Source organism: Wyeomyia smithii, chromosome 1 (genome assembly GCF_029784165.1).
Source record: "Wyeomyia smithii strain HCP4-BCI-WySm-NY-G18 chromosome 1, ASM2978416v1, whole genome shotgun sequence".
Lineage (NCBI taxonomy): Eukaryota > Metazoa > Arthropoda > Insecta > Diptera > Culicidae > Wyeomyia > Wyeomyia smithii.
Window position 1 is genome coordinate 148,905,633 of NC_073694.1, and position 22,071 is coordinate 148,927,703.

The window sequence follows — 22,071 nt, forward strand, 5'->3', positions numbered from 1 at the left end:
AAATTTCCCACTTTACACGCACATTATACAAAGCATGTGCTTTTTCAAAAATTTTAAGTTGTTAACCTCATTGCGGTTAAAATGAATGAAATAATTAACAAGGGAAATTCCAGTTCTCTGACTGCTTTCGCCTCGTGATTTTTGTTTCATTAGAATTACTTGGGTAGGGGCTAAGCCAAGTAATTCTGTTAAAGTAAGTTTGATCTCATCAACGGTTTGATCGTTGGTGAGACCTTTCAAGACAACCTTGAACGGCTTGGCGTTCTTGGTGTCATATGTAAAAAATTTGTACATCTTGTCAGTTAAATACTGAACAAGACGATCACGACCCTTTACTGAGTCGGCTAATAAGCGACATTCACCTCTACGGCCAATTTGATAGGTAACTTTAACGTCAGAAACAAACGTTGAAAGTTCCTTTTTGAATATATTAAATTCAGAAGAAATAGTTACCACAATAGGTGGAACTTTCTCCTTTTTTAAAGATTTAATATTTTGTATAGTTTCATTATTGGTAACTTCCATTTCACCAGCTTCATGCTCAAGCAAAATATCAAAAGGATTGTCACTACAGACACTCGAAGTGTCAGAAAGAGATGCCTCTCTTTTCCTCCCCGCAGCGATGCTAGGTTTCTTTTTCCGTCCAGCCATTTCAGGTGATACGAAAAAAGTTAAAACAAATGTTAAATTCAAAAGTAGGTAGTCTTGAGAAAGACTGATGGGAAATAACTTTCAGGTAATCTTTAAAAGACACACTGACAAAACACAAACTTTGAAGCTATAGGCAGTCAAAGACCAGTCCACAAGCAACCGAAAAATCGTCTGATCTGTAGGACAGTTCAAGACGCACTGATAATTTTCGATAATTTTTCTATTTCTATTGCTATAGAGTTCTAGACCAAAACTTCCCCCTAAATTTTGTTTCTGGCCCATTGTGCAACGGTAAATTGTCTGACTGTGCAGGTGGTTGGGTCCTTTTGAATTGATCTGACGGTCAAAGAATCCGCCCTAGAAGTGGTAGAGCTAGGTCTTCCTCTCTTGTAGTCAACAGTAATCTTTCTAGTGTTCCTATGTCTGGAACGCAACCTCCAAACGGTTGACTTTTTCACCAGATATTTGTCACAAATTGTTTTTTGTGACATGCCGTTTCGTAATCCCAATTCAATACTGTCTAGAGCCATGTTAATGCTTGACTTGACACGACAAATAAAAGCAAAATTAGCTATTTTTGAGAAAGATCGAAAATCTTATGATGTTTACCTAGTTATACGAGTGCACTAATCAAATTTTCCTAAAGAAAAAATAACGAGTATGGTCCGACGAAAACCTTCTATTCAGGAAGTGATATCTGGTGGCCAAATTAACACAAAACGCTAATAATATTTATCATGTATATATTTATATATATATATTCATAACATATCATTATTCATACTTTTAATATTTTTATCCATTATTCTTTGTAATAATTATTAGTAGATTTTTTTCTTCCTTTTTTGTCTTTTATTTCCTCTATTCCGTCGTCGCGGTTGACTGGTTTCGGTTTAATTTATCTTTTTAGCGTTGTTCTTATTTTGCTTCTGTTCCGTTTTGTCTTCCCATTTCAGGCTTTGTTCGTATGTGTGAGAGTGTTTTATGGTTTTTTCTTGTTGCTATTTTCACTGTTCGTTCACTTTGCTGAAACTATGGCATGCGTTTGTGGGGTATACGTGTGTATGTGTGTTCTATTGTGTATGTAGCTTTGCACTGCTGTCTTCCTCATTTGCTTACGACGTGTTTCGGCTGCTTTTATTTCTCGTGCAATTCTAAAATGCTTTTTGTTTTCGCTATTCCCACCTGTTTTGTGTACAGTAAATTTATTTACTAATTATCCACACACTCAATCGATTCATTCGTGTGCACGCTCACGCCCGTGAGAGAATAATGTGTGTGTGTCGTGAGTGTGTTTGTTCGCGTGTGAGACAAATGGTAATGGTTTTGTGTGTTGTTTCGTGATATACCTATCATCTCTTTTTTTCTTTCTTCTAGTGCTTTCTACCATTCCATCCGTCGCTCGTTTTTCGTTAAGTTTTTATTCTTTTAGTTGTGGCAGTGGTGGCAATCAGAGTACTTTCTTGCTTGTCCGTGTGTCTGCTTATTTTTATTTACTTTCTCACTTTCTCACGCTGTGATTTTTTTTTCTAACTTATGCGATAGTTACATTTACACCCCGGAACAGTTTCTGCTAAGCTTGTTCGTATCGCGAGTGTTTTTTTACTGTCTGTGGTATGCTTTTGCTGTAATAGATTATGATTTTACTGTTGGGTAGTATTTTTGTTTGCTTGTTCAACATTTAGCTCCTTGTGATTTTATTTTCTGGATGAACGATGTGTGTGTGTGGATATTGCGCGTATGCTTGTATGTTTGTTTGTGACTGATGGGTAAGAAGTTACACACAGAGTTCGTACGAGAAGGCTAGCCGGACCTAATCTGGGTCCTGAACGCGAGTGTATTGTACAAAGAGGCGATTCTGAAGATAAAGCAGAAGTTTAGGTTTGTTCCCCACTGGGGCTAGTGAAGTTTTGCTATTTGTTTCATTTATGTATAAATACGATGATAAACTTCGTTTGCTTTTTCCTATTACCGTTTAATTTCTTGATTACAATAGACTATTTTTTTCGATCGTTTCTTAACGCTTGGACTAGGAATAAAAGTCGGGAAGGTTGTTTGATTTTCGTTAGTTTGTTTTTGGTTTGAATTAATAATCAACAATTAATGGCGTTCCATGCAGTAAATATTTGACATTTTCTTATAGAAAAAAATAAACGAAAACAGCTAGAGGATTTATTTTTTACTTTGATTTTGATTAAAGGATTAGAGAGGATCAACAATTAATTGTTTGTCTGTGTGTTTTTGTGTGAGTGTTCGTGGGTGTTTTGAATGTGTATGATTTTTCAAATACAACTACACGAATGTTCCTATTTTACACCGTCGAATAAAAATGCTTCGATTATTCCCAATGCTTTGCGGGGGGGCGAACAGTATTGTTCTTAGCGGGATAATTTTTTGTGTTTTGCGTGCTCACTGGTACTTGTATTTTTTATACTAATGATTTTTGGGTTTATCTTTTTGAATACAAAGTATTTCTCTAAGTAATTTGTTTCATATTGCCGTTACAATATTGGGTTAGTTATTTTCCATTCATAGCTCATGAACTCACTGCAGCCGTCGAAGAAAAAATGCTTACTCATGAACTTTCAGTAACATACTGAAGATAACTTGCTCAGATCTCGCTTTGAATTGCGCTTTTCTGTAGAATTCAGATAATTGATGCGGCGATAATTTCACACTTTAATTTTTTTTCACCATAAAATAAGTTGAGCTAAAAGTGTTGATACCATTCAACTCTGTAAACAAAAGCACATCGTCACGATATTTTGTAAAATAAAATTTCGTTTTATGTTCTTCGACTCTAGATTCCAAATTATGAGCCCAATGTCCAATTTTTAAATTGTCATGTTAACTTCACAACTCACACGAATATAGATAAACCTAGTTGAATCTGGTTAAAAATAGCACTATTGAATAAAATTTGTCCGAAAATTAATAAAATTATCGAAGCTATACATGATTAAAATCATGATATTTTATTTAGATTTTTTTTTAGATCTGTACTTACATGATCATAAATAACGTTGTTTTTTTATTAATTTATGTTAAAATAATTTACATCACATTAAAATCACATCAAACAGTGTTGAGTGGTTTTAAGTTTAGTTCAAACCGTCTCAAAGTTTTTACACAATTGATAATAATTGATAATAATTTCAATCAAAATTATCAAAATTTGAACAAAACTGTTTCAGAAAATGAATCATGAAATTAATGATAATTCGATTCTTCTTCCAATAGGTTTATAATTTCAAACGCAGTGTAACAGACGCAACACTGGTGCTTATCTCTATCGCCGCAAAAACTATAAATTCAATCCCAATCAAAATAAAAGTCGTCACGTGACAACATTGCCTGAAGCGCTGTCATGTAATCTCACACATTTTTCGTGGTTCCCAATTCGACACATGCACGTACGCTAGCGCTGCTGTCGCAATTCAGGTCGCAGCGCAAACACGACAGCAGATGGTGTTAGTGTTATTTACGTGTTATCATATGAGCGATGATTTTTGAAAATATGCTAGTCTGTACTTAAACCGTAAAAGTTGTCAAAGACACTATTAGTCAAAAATTTTCCTAGGTTAGATTGAAATTTTAGACTGAATAAAAATCGTCAATACTGGATAAAAATAAAATAAATAATGGCAAGAGGAATATTATTTTGGTTTGAAAACTGTTTTAATTTAACAAAGCATTTGATATTTCAGAATTAGTGTGAGTTTGTTCATAAATTAGTAAATCGTTGAAATAAAACTGCATCATAACGTTCAAATTGTGATTACAATTAACTCAAAGATAAATAACATTGATTTTTTTTTAATTAAACTAAAATTGTATGAAAATCTGTAAGATTTAATTTAAATTGGCCAATTTCAAAAATGACTCGAACAAGATATCTGACTTCCTGTTTTTTCTATACATTTTGCCCACGACACCTTTAGTCATATTTGTCAATTTCAAAATATCAAATTTCTCCAGAGATGCACTTTCTATCTGAAACTTTGCTTTTTTCAATGAAACGCAACATTTTTCTGCATGCTATATTTTGTTTTTCGATGCCATTTTGCATAATCCCTTTCGGAAAATGTTACGCGATTTAAAATAATTAAATAATAGACGGATGTCACGTGAACTAGACTGAGGGGCTGGTAGAACCCTCTCAGAATCAGCAAAATCTTTGTGAGTGTGTGCAGGCCTCACAAAACTAAACGAATTTATATTTATATAAATATTTGTCAAAAAAAATCTATAATAACATTTGAAAACGGCTCAATATATCTGAGTAATGATAGAAGATTGAAAAAAAATTGTCAATGGATCACTTTTTGGAAATCGTCCAAATTTTCATTTTATGGAGGAAATATTTGAGATTCTATAATGGAACAAATTGGTTTACAAAACAGTAAGTGTTGCTTTAAAAATGGTCATCTTAAATTAAATTAAATTAAATCTTAGGTTTCTTCCAAATTACATTTTTGAGATAGAAAATTTAGTAGTCTAAAACTCTTCTGAACATTTCGAAAAGAGCTCTCGAAATTATCTATCTGAGAATAGCGTTGTTTTTCAAAAACACTATTCATGTATAAAACCAATTTTCGAAAGAACCCCTTCGGCTACGTCACTAGTCGTCACCTCAACCAAAGGTTGGTATACAAATAATCAATTCCAGTTGACAGCGATGGCTAGTGGGAGTTCATGTATTACCCCGCGTGTTGCCGGTTTTTTTGTTCTCTGTCCATTCTGTCCATATGTTTGCTACATTATCAAAAGCTATTGTTTTTTCATCATTGTTTTCGTCTTTTTCTTTTTTGGTTTGGTGAATTTAGTATTAACATTAGGGAATTGGTTTGGTATAAGATTATTTCATTTTTGCGTAATTTTTGGTTCTTGAACATCAAATCTCTACACCCGAAATCTTTAGTTTTGAACTGAAATAGGAAAGTTCAATTGTGTATTTGCTCAATAACTTTGCTTATTATAAAGGTAGCCGCAACATAATACCTGCGTGAATGCGTATGTGTATAGGTATGTGTTTGTACACTAAAACGTGTGTTTGTGTGTCGGAATAGAACGGCTGAAATTAACTACCTTAACTTGGTTGGTTTCGTAATGTGTGTATAAAATTCATTCATTCACTCTTCACTGTTTTGCTTAAATACGTGGCTACTTAGTTAGTTTTTGTCTTTTCACCATTCAATCATTAGAATTAATACTTGTTATGTGTTTTTTTATTATTTGTATGTATTTTTTACTATTCGTTTTTCTCTAACTTTCGGACGCAGTGCCTCTCATCTGATTCTTCACTAGATAAGTCATCTTTTTTTATCGAATTCTAAATATAGAGTTGATACACGTTAGAAATTAAACGTCCAGAAAAAAAGAAAACTCTGCTGCGGTGGCGGTATTTGTTTTATCAGAACATATACAAGTGTGTACGTGTGTGTGACGGTGTTTATGCTGCGTGCCAGTACTTCTGTTGCTGGTTAGTCAACTGGTAAAACGCGTGTAAAGCTTGCGATTTTTGATATACAGAACGCTTTTTGGATAGCTTAGAATCGAAGTAAGAGTCTGGCGCTTTGGTTTGATTGTTTTCTGAAGGGTCATTTCCGTCTCTCCTTTACGGTTTGTTTTGGTTGGTTTATGTTTCAGCTGCATTGTTTAAACTAATTGAAAACAGATGGTTGACATGTTGCTAATGCGAGCTTGTTGTCATTTACTGGTTTCCCTGGGGGACAACTAATTAATAATCGCAATAATCTCAAATCTGAGTGCCTACTTTGATTAAATTTTTAGTAGAAAAAAAGTTAGAATGCTTGGCTGCTTTCTTGTTTTGCTTAAAGTGTTTTAAAGATTGTAAATTTATATCAAAAAACATTGCTGCAATTTTTTGTCCTGCTAAATTGTAGTTTTTTCTTTCTTTCCCCCTTTACAAAAAACGGGCGCGCGTGAGTGTATGCTGCTGCTACGTGTAACGTTTTTGTGTATATGTGAGCATGTATGGGTGTTCATTGATTTCCCCCCGTTCTCTCCCATCCTCTCTCTCTATCTTGTTTAGTTGCTCTTTTTAGATTCACTGGAAATTGTGATGTCCATCGTATGATATGCCTTGCTGGTGCTGTTAATCTTTTTTGACAGTTTTTTGGATAAAGATTCTTTTCTCTAAGCTTTATTCGTTTTAATGCTAAATCAAAACATTTGCTACAGTTTAGATGTAACGCTGCTTATAACGGATAAGACATAAATTAGCGTGTGTGTATGTATGTGTTTAAACAATCATCTCAAGCACAATATTTTATCAGTGACAACTTGGCAGTGTTGGTTGCCAGATTTAGCTGGATAGTCTCTGAAAAATTGGATAAATATAGCTTAGCAGATTGGAATCGTAAATTTGTGCATTAAATTCAAGCGTCAAAGATGGCACACCAAACCACCGCAAAGTTGCAACTGTCAGTTGGGGGGGGGGGGGGGGGGGTTCGAAATCAAGACCGTATTTTTGTGTAATTTCCTATGACAAATTAGTTCCAAAACTAACTAGACCGTATATTCTTCTATTGACGCAACTAGTGATTGTTTCAAATACTATTGATAACTACACAAACATGATCCTAGCTGGATTTTTTATTGGTTTTACGTACTGTGAACAGAGAGTAACATATACTGTGTACATGCTAGCAAGAGACCGTCCTTCCTCTCCTAACTACAATTTAATGACGTGTGTGTGTGTTAGACTGTCGCGTGGAAACGTTTGTGAAACTCGGTGGAGAGTGGAAAGGGGAATATGCTTAACATCAATCGTCTATTTACTCTATTGCTTGCAAAGAGCAGTCCTTTATTCTTTACAAGTACATGTATTGGTAATTTGGTGGTGCTGCGGCTAACTACTGCTAGCCTGTTCAACTACTAGCCAGATAGAAAAAAGTTTGCGCTAGTAATCTACACTAGTTTTTTTTCTCAGTTTGGTTCTAGTAGGCGGAGAGAAACGGACTACTATGGAACTGCCTGCCATAACTTTCAGAATATGTGGCCTGCTGCTGAGCTGCTTAGAATTGAATGGTTTCGTGGGCTTTCGATAGATTGTATGGTTTTGTAAATATTTTCAAATATTGATGATTACTCTAAATATGTATGTGTATAGCAGATTTTTTTCTAATATCATTTTCTTTCTTTTGTTCAATATAAATTTTGATATAAATATATGCAGATTTTCTGGTTTTCTCAAAAAAGTTTTTTTACCTCCGATCGAATTTTTATGCTTGAGAACAGTGAGAGATTTCGATTGACACAAAATTATCCACAAATGACTGGAACTTAGTATTACTTTTGTTTGCGTTTCTGATTCTCTTTTCTTTTTCTTGTTTCAATATAGTTATAAATCTTTATGTGTGTATGTTTTGCTATGTTGTATGTATGACTACGATATGGAACAGTGATATAACGACAAGCCCAGAGAAAGGTCGTTGATGCCAGTAGTAGTATGAGTATCTCGGATAAAGACCACCACGAGAGAAGGATTCACGCGATTGTTAAAAGAGGAAAACAACCATGTTTTCTTTAGCAATATTTTTTAACTTTCCAATCCCAGAGAGAGAGACACTGCGACGACGACGGCTTTCGGGTTCCATTCTAAAAATCGATGTATTTGGTTTCCTGTTTTTGTTTTGACGAGGTTCAAAGTTCGTTTTTTCTTCTTTCAATCCATTTGCTTTGTCTTCGTGAGTGTGAGTGAGTTCGACTATATTGTGCGAGTGTAATATTCGACGACGAGAAAAAGCCATTTTCACTAACTAAAATAAATCTAGTCTGATAGATAGAAATCGATACAAGGTGAGTTGTGAGTATATGTTTTTTTTTGGTGACGGTGACGGTTACAAACGGCCCAATAGTGGACATTATCAACGCAAACCGAAAACTTTATTTCCATGTTTTGTCGTATCAAACCAGAGTAAAGGGAACCTGTTTTCTAACATGAGTATCGTATGCTTGCTCTAGTGACAACGAATCCATTTTCCAAAGTTTCGAGCCAAGCCAAATGGTACATAAACAAAGTGACTGCAGTCAGTTTAGCCTACACATTTCTCCTAATAATTATTCTTGCCTATTTTTCAGTAATTGTCGCTAAATTAATGTAGAATTTAATTCAACACGAATACTTGATTTTATTTTTGCATGACGTACCATTTTTTCACTATCAACGAATAACGAATGAGATCTATTTACAAAAGAATATCCATAACCTTACAAATAGTTCACTTAATTCAACCTTAATTGTATGAACTTTTTTGTCTAAGGATGGCATACAATATTAGTATGACATTCCGTCCATCAACGGTTAATCTCGACTGCGGATAATCCACAAACAAATTAGGCTATAAATTTAGATAAAACTACTACAACAAGTAACCGAATGAATATTTTGTTTTTTTTTTGTTTGTTCAATCACTGGATCAGAACCTTAGCATAAAAAATTGACGCAGACGCTTTCGAGACGGCTTCGACCATCTCGTACCGAAGATAAGACTAATCAACATGAAGGGTTATGAGTTTTTAGATGGGGACGCGGTATGCCTAATTTTGCTGCTTTGTTATCAAAAATTTGCAAAAAACTATGGATTCCATACTATGGATTGAATTCGTGTTTTTTTTAATATTTTCAAGAAGACAAAAATGTGCGGTGTTTTTCTTTCATTTATTTTCAATTAAGATGGATATAGGTGAAGGGGTAAATGTCGTCATACATAACTGTTATAATACAATAATTCACTTTGCTATTTCAACATTTTTCAATGTCCTTCAATGTGAAAACATTGAAAATTAATAAGCGTTACACACAAGCATTGATAAAAAATAATAATAAGCATGCCACTTCTCAATAGCGGTATTGCTAATAATAGAAGTGCGGGATAAAGCAGACACCCGGGCATATCTTACAATAGTTCAACGATTCTGGTCGCAGTGAGCAAGTCCATACAGGAAAAAAAATATGTAGAAAACGTTAGGTATTAGCCCACTTAGGCTGATACAAATTTTGAAAAGTTTTTATGTCCACGGTTATCAAAGTTAGCTAAATAACACTGAGAAGAAAAAAAAGGAATAGCTTACAAAGAAAATTGTGTGCAAGTTACGACGTTTGTAACTTGCATGCAAAAGTGTGTTGCAAAATATCACACTATTTTCATTATTAATCATTTGGCTTGCCTTTTGATGACACTCTCGCTATCATTGGACTTGTTTGTTGCTAAATTAAGCATATACGCTGTCGAAAAGTCAATAATATTAACAAAACGGCTTGATTTTTTTTCTTCCCCTTCCAATTTTCAACATTTTTGAATTGGGGGGTAACATAAAATGAAGTGAAATTTTTATCGGCCTTATCCACTTTTTTTGAATGATGAACATAAATTTTTACATCGAGTGGCATGCAAACAGTAAACTGAAGATAGTCTTGCGTAAAAAATGCCTGCCTTAGACGCGAATCCTATGTAGTAATCGCCAATGAATCGAATGGAGGTTATCCGTTTTTTCTTGTTTCATGGTTTTGAAGAAAATGAATGTTTTTCAGCAGAGATTATATTTTAAAATCTATGTGGTACATTCTTTTCAAATTTTCCACTGCTCTAAGAGTCTGTCACATTAGTACATAATTATATTATCATATTCAGCAAATTTTTATTTCGAATTCCATTATAGTATTGTTTATGTTTGTGAGCACCGCAAGTAGATTTCCTCAATCGGTACTACTACACTTGCACCCTGAAGTGAACACCTTTAATCTCACAAGATTCTAGTAAAAATTAACTTGACCGTTAGTTTGTATCAAACATTGAGATAGAATAAAAAAAAATGGTTGGGTAAAAAACCGCACATTTCAGACAACTTTTGACGAAAAAATCATTTTACCAAAAAAAAAAAAAAAACTGGGAGTTTTGCCAGCATTTAGTTTTTTTATGCCATATGAACATTTACGATGTTGATGATGAAGATGGTATTTGTGCTAAGTAGAGATTATCGAGGGAGCAGAAGTAAAACCCACTAGCATCTTAACGCATTCTTCTTATTCATAGAGATAAATATAAGGTGATTTGAAGCTCACTCACTCGATGCCACATTCTGCTGTAGCTGATAGTAGGTATTAATCAATGTGTGCGAACATTGCGTTATCGAGTGGTTAAAGATAGTATTGATGCTTATGTTGCTTTACTTTTTTTAAATATAGGATGCAGTGTAAGGTTGTGGAACGAACAAATTGCTTAACCGAAGCCGGTCGCGAATTGCACTCATGAATATGATAAGTACTTGTTAATGAAAAACTGCGTTAATGTGTTAATCTGGATTATTTGATTCTACCTTTACCTGTTACTTTACTTTTGCGTTAAACACCCCTTGTTTGGGGTGTCTTGTGGTGTGTGTGGTTTTGAGTGTTGTATAAGTAAGTCTTGTATCTTTCGTCTTATTGTATTCGGTTGTATTTTGTTGTATTCAAAATTTTCTCCCTAGACTTAAATTTTGTTGTTTTCGAGTGAGTTAAATGTTGTTTTTTTTCTAGATTCTTGAGGTTTGTATATACTGTGAATTGAATAATGAGAAAATTAGATATGCGGAATCGATCGCAAAACGCATACATAGGTACTATTTACTAATTCCGCTCAAATGCTGTTTTATTATGGTATTGTTTATGATTTCGTTCAAGCTTAGTTGAAGAAGCTTTCATATTTGTTATTCGAATGACAAATAAAGCGTATCAAATGCGCAATGAGTAAGGATGCGTTTCACATAACAACTGTGTCGGCAAACGTTGATTGAAACGCGCACAATCTAACAACCACTGCTAAGCTTTATGTGTGTGTGAGTGGTTAGTATTCGTCTATATGTATGAGTATGCGTAGCGCAAATGTGTGACATGGGCCTAGAACATATTCTGTTGTTGATTAGGTTGGCTAGTGCGTGAAAACACGCGTCCAGTAAGTGGTCAAAACAATAAACGTTCTCAAAAACCTGTCGCTTAAGTACCGTGTTTTTGATTGTTTTGTATTCACTTACTGCCGAATACAAAAAAAAGCTGATTGTTTAGATCATTGTGTCCACTGCTGTTGTTCGCTTCGTGTTACGATTACCCTGACCGGTTAAATCTATTAGTTTCTATTGTAATAATAATACTGTTCAATAGCGAAAGATTGCCGAAATTACTTCATATCGAATGAATCATCTTCGTCGGATGATTTCAATCCACCATTGCGGCCGCTTGTGACTATCCCATGACCGGACCCACCATTATCGCTCGGAGGATTGTAGCTTGGTAGGAATGGATTCGTCGACGAATATTGCACTCGGTATGTCGGAGGCGCGGTGCTTGTACTACTCTCAGTGGACCCGTTTCCCCCCATACCTGCGAACGGACTGGTGCCGCTACCAGTGCTGAAATAAGACGAAGAAAGCTCCGAAGCAGCTGACGTGGTCATCGAAACGGACGACGCTGTCGTACCGTACGATGAGGTTAATCCAGTCGACGAAAAGCTGGATGATTCATAATCATACCCACTAGTGGTGCTGGCCAGATCGGCAGCACTGGAACCCGCCCCACTATCAACTCCGGGCGAACCGGTTGTGCTAGATCCCAACCCACTGGATGATTCTGTTTGCACACCACCAACTGAAGTTAGAGCCCGTAGCCTGTCACTAATACCATACGAGCTGGAAGTTCCCGTAAGTAAACCTGAGGATGTTCCTCCGTAAGAATATATCGAAGAGTTCTTTGGAAGGGTACCATAGATACTCATACTACTGACGGCTGCGGCTGTGGTAATCGCCTCACTACCACCTGAGCTCGTATAATTTAGAGAAGCACTGGTTGGCTTACCACTACTGCTGCTGCTGCTGCCACCGGAATAGTCTTGCTGATATAGTGAACTGCTTGCGCCTTGTCTACCTAACGATAATGGTAAAGTGCCCGTATTACTGGTGATCGTTCGCGACAGTGACGAGGTGAGTTTGCGTAATAGGGACGATGTGCTACCGTCGTCTCCTCCACCGGAAGCGGTTGAATCGGTACTTAGTTGGCTCGACAGTTTGAGGCTGCTCGATGGAAACTGGTAACTGCCCAGTGTTTGACTTCGCAGCGATGAAATGAAGCTTCCACTGGTTGAGCCTGTACTATCGGCACGTTCTATCGGATCCTGCCGTTTCAATGGTGAGGGTGATGGCTGTGGCGATCGTTCTCGTAGCGATGAGTTCGATGAATGATGCGAGGATTCCGATGCAGATGAGGGCGACGGTGACACGACGAGATTATTCTTTTCGTCCAAACTGAATGTTACAACGTCCAATGAAGTAGACGCTGGGCCCACCGGTGTCGCGGATGTTGAGCTGCAAACTTTACTACCGTACGATGTGGTGGCCACTGCCGGTGATTGCGGCGATGTCGTTGTCGTCGATGACAGGCTGTCCGATGTGAAAAGAACACTTCTGGATGGAAACTGTAATTCGGATGATGAGGAGATATTTGGTCCATTATTGTTGCTGCTGCTGCTGCTGGGGGTGGTGGTGGTGGTCATGGTGGATCCAACGCCGTTGCCGTCCCGTTTACGAATAATGCCGTTGCCGGTTCCGCCGCCATTGCCAAGCAGATGATGGTCGTACGAAAGTGTCGCAGTAGCGACGGTGCCTCCTCCTCCTCCACCATTGGCAATGGCTTCAGATCCGTTGTTATTATTGCTGCTGGCGTATTTTTTTATAAGACTGCTGCTACTGCTCAGGATACGACTGGTGTCGGATTTAAGCGAATAGCTACTGCTGGATTCCTTAAACTTAACCGAGGCGGGCGAAGCTCCACGTTTAATAGTGTCCGTGCCTGCAATGAGTGCACGATCAGAGCATGTTACCTTTTGCAATGTCGGGACTTAATATGCTGATAAATACTTACCGGATCCTGATCCGGACGCCGACGAAGTCGAACTAGAGCTTGGGGAGGGTGTGGCGTGATGTGGCGATTGGCCGGGCTCCGCCGAGGCCGCTGAGCCCTCCGATAGATGGTGCTGTTTATGAGAGATGTTATATTAATTATAAAGATACCGAATAACTTATGAGTGATCTAAAAAAATTTTAATGGTAGTGCATATCGATGCTCAGGTGTGTATGTGTGTGTAAAGGTGGTCAATACTAGTTAAGCTCGCGTGTTGTTGGTATCTGTGTCATGCGTCTCTACGTGATTGTGTATGTGTGTGTGTGTGTGAGTGTTCGTGTGAGTGTGTAATTACCTGTTGGCCCACTTGTTGCAAGACTCGATGGGATTGAGCTAACTGAGCCACTACTGATTGATACTGTAGATTGCTGGGAGTGGCTGAGAGCGGACGCGGACCGAGTTGGAAGGAGGCTGTTGATGGACTGCTGGTTGCAGAACGGGATATAGGGCCCACTGTCCCCGCCACCAGGGAGGATGATACCGGTGGGCCCAGATGCTGCTGTTGCTGCTGCTGCTGATGATGAAGAAGGTTGCTGGCCGACGGGAGGGACGGGAGAGGCGCCGGTGGTTTGCCCGCTTGCAACACACTGGCTTTGTTTCCACGCGGCTCTACTGGCTCGCCGCGCCGACCTGTCTACATAGGACTCTGAATTAACCACGAGATATTGCGTACGCTTAATGAGAGTGAATTGTGAAACTGTTCGATTCGTATTGCATATAAAATTTTAGTACGGTTAGTACACTGACGGATTACGCACACGAATATATCCAGAGTAGAGAGAGAGACGAGAACAGATGATGCAATACAGCTTAGAATGTCGTTAGGATGATTAGAAGTAGGTTGGTAAGCGTTTTTACAAATATCAGAATACAACATAACACCTAATAGAATTATGTGGTACGACACACTGAAATAGAGCGAAGACTTTGATTTGTACACGGGATTACTTGTATATTTTTGTTTGTTCTGATCAAATAAAAGTAGTAAAAATCTAATATTTTTTCCAGGTCAACTTGTGACTGGTTTTAGTAATATACTTTTTGTGCCTAAAGCTAAAATGTATTAGACATTGGAACAGTTGGTATCAGGAACTTTCTACAGACAGGGGACAGGCATAACACTTCAAGCAATTTTTTCGATATAACCATCGTTCGGATGATAACAGTACGTTACGTGCTGTTTCCGTCTTCGCGTCGCTTTTTTATTCCGACAGCAGCGCTAGTGTACGTGCATGTATCAAATTCGAAACCACAAAAAATGTGTAGTGCGCAAAGGCGCCTCCAGCGGTGTTGTTGCCGACGACTTTGACTGGAAAACTATAATGATTCTTTTTTCTGACTCTGGAGTTAGGTTTCAGAGTTAAGTTTGTTAGTCTGTGCTCATTTCTCCCATGAAACACCAATTCAGTAGAGCTTTTTCGTATTCTATAGTTCTTGCTAGTTTTTTCGTATTCTCTAGTTCTTGCTCGTGCTGAACGTGATGTGAAAACAAAGAAGAAACAGATGACAACCACAGTAACTATTGACTGCGGTTTTGTTTATTAGCTGTGTCTCTTAGACGATAATCCTCTATGACGTACAGGATATACACCCTTTTTTTATTACCAGTTTATAGATCCGGTGTTTTTTCACCATTTTGGTAAAATATTTGAAAAACATCCAGCAAAATAAGCCGATTTGCGGTACCCTAATTTAATATATATATATGGCCTCCATGATAGAAAAGTGAACTTCTTGATTAGATATTTGTTTATGAATTATGTTTAATTCATGGTAATTAATACCATTTATCAATTAATTTGAGGCTGCATGTAATACATTCTGAGAAAGCTTGGAACGTTATGAGTTATTAACCTCTCCTTCTGTATATTTCTTCAAAACTAATAGCTGGAAAAAAGAATGCGCTCAAAAACGTTCATAAACTCATTGAAGCCTTTTAAATGTAACTAAAAGCTATCAATCTTTGATGAAAAAAAAAAAAACAATTAACATTAGTTAACTATTCTGCGATTTCGCCTCTGCAGAACAAATTTTTCGTTTTTTGGGCAGTTTGGGCAGTTAAAATGTACTTGAAACATCGATGTTGCAAGACTTTATTTGATAACATTTTGTTTAATAATTGTTTTTTATCAAATTTATTATATTCTTCATATTACTGATAGAGTGTTTGTTTCGTTTTACCTCGCTCTATTCAATCGTCTGTGAATAATTTTGATGTCTGTTTTAAATAAAATATATGTGTGATGCTGCAGAATTATATAATCATACAGGATAACCATTCAGGTACAATTTTCAAGCTTCACTAAGTTTTCCCTCAAAAACGAAGCAAGAAATAGGCATGAAGAATATCACTAGGGTAAGTAACCAATTTTAAGTAACTAATGCAGCCTTTGCATCAAAACGAAATACTTGAAATGTGTAAGGTACAAGCTCAGACTAACAGACGTAACACTGGAACCTAGCTCCATCGCCACAAAAAACGTTCATTTCAAATTTTCAATCGAATAACATTCATCGCGCAAAAACGTCGTCTGGGGCGCTGTCATGCAATCTCATACATATTTTGTAGTTCCCCATTTGACGCATGCAGTGACGCTGGCGCTGATGTCGAAATACATGACGCAGCGCAAACACGACAGCAGATGGTGAAAGCACAGACAAACAGACGTGCCTATTCGAACAAAAACCCTGAAAAATCTTCGTCCTTATTCGAAACGTTACACTCATGCGCCACCATGAGAGCTTATTGCCTGCTAGCTTGTTTTCGTAAAACGGTGTTTGTCTTTGCTAATGGGTGTGCACGCTTACTCAAATCAACACAAGCGGCATAACTGATGGTTTTTGTCTTTGATAATGAAAAGGCATGCTTGCTTATAGTGACGCTAGCGGCATTATTGCCCACTAAGCAAAATTTCAAAATTATCGTTATTTCTCGGGTCGATGAAATCGTCATCAAGTGGCACGTCTGTTTGTCTGTGGTGATAGTGTTACTAACGTAAAGTACTGGAATCATCCAAACGATGATTTTATTGAAAATTTGTTCGACGTGTTATGTCTGTTAGTCTGTGGTACAAGCATAAGTGTATGAATTTGTTCACTATCGTTTTATCTCTGTAACACCGTTATCGTTAAATTCTCTGTAGTAGATCGCAGAAACATACAGAGTGGTTAAATTTTGAACGCCGATTACTCGAAATAATGTTTTGTCCGATAAATTGAAGTTCCCTATCGAGAAAAACTGTTTTAATCTCCCCAAACATATTTTAGGCAGTTTGCATCTGTTTTACAGGGGCTTTTTTAAGCACCCTTAAAACAAAATGGCTACAGTTTGTCCAATTGATTTCGTTTGATGATAGAGATATTCAAGGTTTGAGGTCCATTTTCTAAAAATGAAAATAGTGGACCCCTTATTTATCTGTTCCTTACCCTATTACGACTTTGAGATATAACTGAGACGGGGCTATTACTATTGAAACAAAAATGAAGCTAGGAATGAAAATAAACGGTCATATTGGGTTGTTATGACTTAATCAATTTTTTCTTGCTCAGGTTTAATGACAACATTTATTTTACAGTGTATTCATCACGGATCAATTTTTAACCTTCGCTGTCTTTTTATCTGAATTATTATCGAGTTATTATTTGTAAACTTTAAATTTGAGTAATCAAGTAAAATTTTGCGTGGTTAGGTTTCGAAAACCTTGATAAATAAATATCTAAGAAAAATTATAGCTAAATTATGTACAAAATATTTAAAAAAAATCGCACAATTTGGAAAACAACTACTAAAAATGAAATGCGGAGAGAACACACAAAAAGGAGTGGAAATGTACAGAACTAGAAAATATTGAGAGAAGATGATCAAATAAGGGAAAAAACAACAAAAACAAAAGCCCAATTAATGGATCTAAAATAAGTTAGGATTGAGTTCAGACAAAACTTCGAAATAAAAATTGACGAAGTTTAAACAAAATAATGAAATCATTGATATTTTTACTTTTTTTTTTAAGTTACGATCCCTCTTACTGAGAAATTTCATTGTAAATAGATGTAAAAATAATTTAAACTATCGTATAGGATAAAGAGGCCCTAAAACTGTTTGAATATTTATGTGTATAGAATAACTGATGATTCTGGTGGATAAAGTTTGGAGCTAGATAGTCTTTGGAATAAGTATTCGCATCAATGTGATGCAGAAACAATTCGTAAATACACCAAACTTTATAGATAGTAGTGTATTATTTCGCGCGAAGAATTAAAAAAAATCTATGGCTTCACACAGAGATGGCGTTGCAAATCAGCTGTCGTTAGGGTTGCCGATTTTATCAACCACATCCAGGATGCTGTCAAAATTTCATGACATGTTCTTAATGGGGAAAATACTGTTCAAGCAAAACAGTGGATTAACAAGTATTACGGATCTGCTCCAGCTAAATCAATTTTTCAGGAAGGCCAAATGAAGCAGTCAAATCTCAGTGGATATTTAAGAAAAGACTTGTCAAATTCTCAACCGATAGTTTGGTATTGATTACGCGCAATATAGCCCAATAGCGAAGATAACTAGAACAAGATACCTAACTTCCATATTTTCATACATTTTGAACACGACCGATTTCCGACGGTTAGTGTTGCCATCTGATGACTTAAATTCTCATAAACGGGTCACTATGAGCAAAACCGATTTATCGTGCATAGTCCATCATCGATCATTGAGCTGTTCAAGATTGTAAATGGAAAAGGTGTAGCAGTTTGGTCAGCTCGACGCTTAAGATAACATGCAGATTAATGATATTGTCATTTTTTGCACTTAATGCTATTGCCATATTTTTTGCACGAAAGAAAAGTGTGAAATTGACTGTCAGAGTGGGGGTTTATATTGAGGGATTATATTTATTTTCAGGTCACATTCTACCAAAACTTAAAGTTTGACATGTCGCAATCCAGGTTGCAGAACCATTGTGCATATGGTCAGATTCACCGGGGCACCCGATTTTTGCTTTATTAACCTCGGCAAGAGTAGAAAACTTGGCTGTAGAGCGTGCTCATAGCGGTTATCAGGAGGTTCTGATGGTACGCTATGTTTTGAATGATGCGTCGATAATTCTTGATTCTTCCGGAAAGTTTCATGTTTGAGAACTAAACATTCGTACACATTACATAAACATTCGTACACAGCACCGTACACTCGTCCACATGGATACTGAAAAAAAATGTTTCACCTTTCAGCAGTCATGTATTGGCCTAGTCGTTGATTTTGACGTTAAGTATACATCATGTTAACAGTGTATAAATTAGTTTGACTTTTGCTCACGCGCAGCGACAATCATGTCCGATGAATTCCGAAAAAGTCAGGTATCTTGTTCTAGACATCTTTGCCAATAGGCAGCCGGTAGAATCTCATCTGTCTGATGAGCGCCCAAATCAGCCGGTAAAGTGCTACCCAGTATTTTTTTTGAGATTCGCAAGGCATAGTAGTCATTTGCTGAGGAATTAAAAGCAGTCAATAAAAAACATTACTGTGCATTATTGGATCAATTGAACGTTCAAATCAGACTAAAGACCGCATAAAGCTTGCAAAAATGTGCTCTTTCACCAAGACAACGCTCTCGCGAATCGAATGAATTGGTAAAGTTGAAAACGAACGACTATTTTGATCGACTTGCTACGGAGCTCTCTTAAGCTGGCATTGAAGTGCTTCGATTAGTGTTAGATACTATGTCGAATCATTAATTAGTTTTTTTTAATAAAAAAAGTCGTTCATTGTTAGTAATCCGAAAATTTTTGAACCCTAGTATAGTTCAATACAAGTGTTGACTGTACATATTTTCTAGCAAGCTAAACAGAGCGGCGCAGATCTTATAGCTAACAAAGACTCGCCAATTATTCTACTTTCCAACATGTAATCACAAAAAACATTTTAGTTGGATCTGATAGCTCAACAAACAATCTACAAAAATAAACGAAGAAAAATTGGCGAAAATTTTCACGCTCGGATTCTACCTACACTATGGATAGAATTATAGGCTATGTATATATATTGTCATACTGAATGAAACAGATGATAATCACACACATTAGGCTAGGGCTGGGTAAACGCTCGACGATAAGCTTTTTTCGTGGATGTATTTGTATGTTGTTTTCTTTTTTCTGTGATTTCTCGATAGTCAGGTATACGGACGAAGACACAGGAATCGCTCACTCCTATTGTTCAGTTTGGGTGCCTGGTTGCCAAACCGATTGTCTGACTGTGTGACAGTGCCTGCTTCACTCTGTTCGTTGGTTGTTTAAAATAGTTAGTTCGCACACAAGTGAGTTGGGCCAACTTTGTGACTTGTTTTTGTTTGCATTTGCAGAGTTTGTGTTGAATAGTTGAATTGTGTTTTTGATAGCTTTTGGTCAAAGTGTAGAAGCAATTCAAATTGTAGGAATATTTACACACAGAAAATAACAGAATTTTTACATAATTTTAGGTGTGTCTTCGCCAATCGGGTTGTCTACTATACTGAATAGAATTTTTTTATTCAAAGAACATTGCAAATTGTAAAAAAGTTTCAGTAAAATGCAGATGAATTTAAAACAACGAACTGAGACAGTGTTTGCTTTATGACGACTCAGTGGCACGCGCATGTGTGTTAATGTTTGAGTGTGGGTAGGATGAATGATTAAAAATGAATGGGCACGAGAAGGTGGAGATTTGGCTAAGGGAAAAAAATGTATATAAGTAAAAGAGCAAGTGGTGGACTAAGAAGTGGCGATTCCTGCGAGAATAAACAAAAAAGAATTACGAAAACAGCAACTTAAAAACCGGAAAACACAAGAGCAGGCAGTTCCGTTCAATCAGCAAAAATGCAATCAAAACAATCGTGAGTCCGAGTTGAAGGACTCTTTCGTTGACACTGAAGGAATGACAACTAATACCGAAATGCCGTGCGTGACAGACTGGCTGGCGAAATGAGCTGCGTTCGCTAGAAAAAGAACACAAACGGTAATCGATGGAAAGATGGGAAACGATAAAAGATAACAACACACAACAACTAGACTTGCAGTTGGACGCTTGCTAGCAGGAAGTCAGAGATTACGTTACCTGAGGTACCAACGTGGCCGCCGGTGGTGCTGTGCTGTGGTTGGGGCCAAATTTGCAGTAAATATTTGAGCACTGCGATCGGTTGTGCGTGATCGATCTCCTCGTTCGGACCGGCACTAGATGAATGCAGCATTAGTGGAGGACCCATTACGGTCGCCAGAGCTTGGGCGGACATTTTGTTTCGTTCCGATGCCGAAACTACCAACGACAGATGGTCTAACAAAAAGACCAATGTTGCCTGTGAAATATTGCGAAATCGTAGAAATAATTTATGAACGATAATCGTCGTGCTGTCACTTACCCGATTCGCTCTTGGCAAACAGTCCAAAATGCTAAGCATTAGTTTAGCATTACCTTCCGGGTCATCCGGTAAGCAAACACCTATCAAACGGAAAAATGAAGTGGTTAGTGATTCAGTTCCTGCTCTAACGGACAGAACTACCTAGTGCATCAACGGTCATCTGGAATAAACATTTAGTGAACAACGGTTCGGGGAGTTCCCGCAAGTAGTCTTTCAGGACACCTGTAATAACGTTAATATCCGGTACGTGATCTGGCGTTAATTCCACCGCTCGACTATTACGCTCAAAAGCTTCCCTGCAATAAATCGATAAACCATTATGGACAATCTATCAGTCAAGCAAATGGTAACAATTTACCTGAGCAATCGTTTTTTGGTAGCTGAACCGCACAGTCGGTACAGGCCGATGATGTCCAATCCACGTCGTTCGACTTCTTCCACGCAGCGACGTAAAATTATAGGAACTGGAGCGCTTCCCGGAGCACCCTTAGACTCGCGCGTCACAACAGTTTCCAGGTCAGCACCGAAGAGTGCCGGTACGCTCGCTCGTAAGCTGGGCAACCCACGGCGACGATATAGCTGGAACGGGTCTGTATGCCGTAGTCGCAGATAGATTGTACCTCGTGGCTCAACCTGATCCCAGAACAAAAGCAAGATTAATTGATTGCGATAAATACAACTTACCTTTTCCTTTACAATTAACGTACTTTCAATGCCAACTGATGAATCGGTGATTGTCGGAGCAATGTGGTAAGCGACAGGGCACCTCGATAGCACAACTTGTGTCGATGCTGTGGATCCCATGAGTAAACCAGAACGTCCAACTGCTTGTTGCAAACCAGATCAAGCTCGAACGATTCATCCCAATCGAACTGAAGGTCACCCGATCGGACAACCGTTCGAGCCTTGTGGATTCGATCACATTCCAGCACACAATACAGATCACGAATCATCGGTTGTTGCACTTGAGGCGTGGTGTCGGACATGGACCGCAAACCACGACCTGCGAGTAGATGTATCCACAGCATACCTGACATACCGATAGCGTCTACAACTGTGAAGAAAAGAAATTTCATCCAA

At 37.5% G+C, this 22,071-nt stretch overlaps 1 protein-coding gene across 3 annotated transcripts in view; it reads right to left on the reverse strand.

Moving 5' to 3' along the window:
- Positions 1 to 1,377: 1,377 nt before the first annotated feature.
- The window catches only part of LOC129718334 (rho GTPase-activating protein 100F), a 103,070-nt gene continuing 82,376 nt past the window's right edge, over positions 1,378 to 22,071 (reverse strand). For 2 of the 3 annotated variants that reach the window (XM_055669012.1, XM_055669013.1), the window contains exons 6-13: positions 21,699 to 22,045; positions 21,350 to 21,624; positions 21,133 to 21,287; positions 20,992 to 21,071; positions 20,691 to 20,928; positions 13,902 to 14,236; positions 13,568 to 13,679; positions 1,378 to 13,495 (exon numbers count right to left, since the gene is read on the reverse strand). In XM_055669012.1, the coding sequence (XP_055524987.1) occupies positions 11,832 to 13,495; positions 13,568 to 13,679; positions 13,902 to 14,236; positions 20,691 to 20,928; positions 20,992 to 21,071; positions 21,133 to 21,287; positions 21,350 to 21,624; positions 21,699 to 22,045 (3,206 nt within the window). In that variant the 3' untranslated portion in view covers positions 1,378 to 11,831. Of the gene's footprint in view, positions 13,496 to 13,567; positions 13,680 to 13,901; positions 14,237 to 20,690; positions 20,929 to 20,991; positions 21,072 to 21,129; positions 21,288 to 21,349; positions 21,625 to 21,698; positions 22,046 to 22,071 lie in introns of all 3 variants that reach the window. The other variant, XM_055669011.1, reaches the window with a different exon arrangement.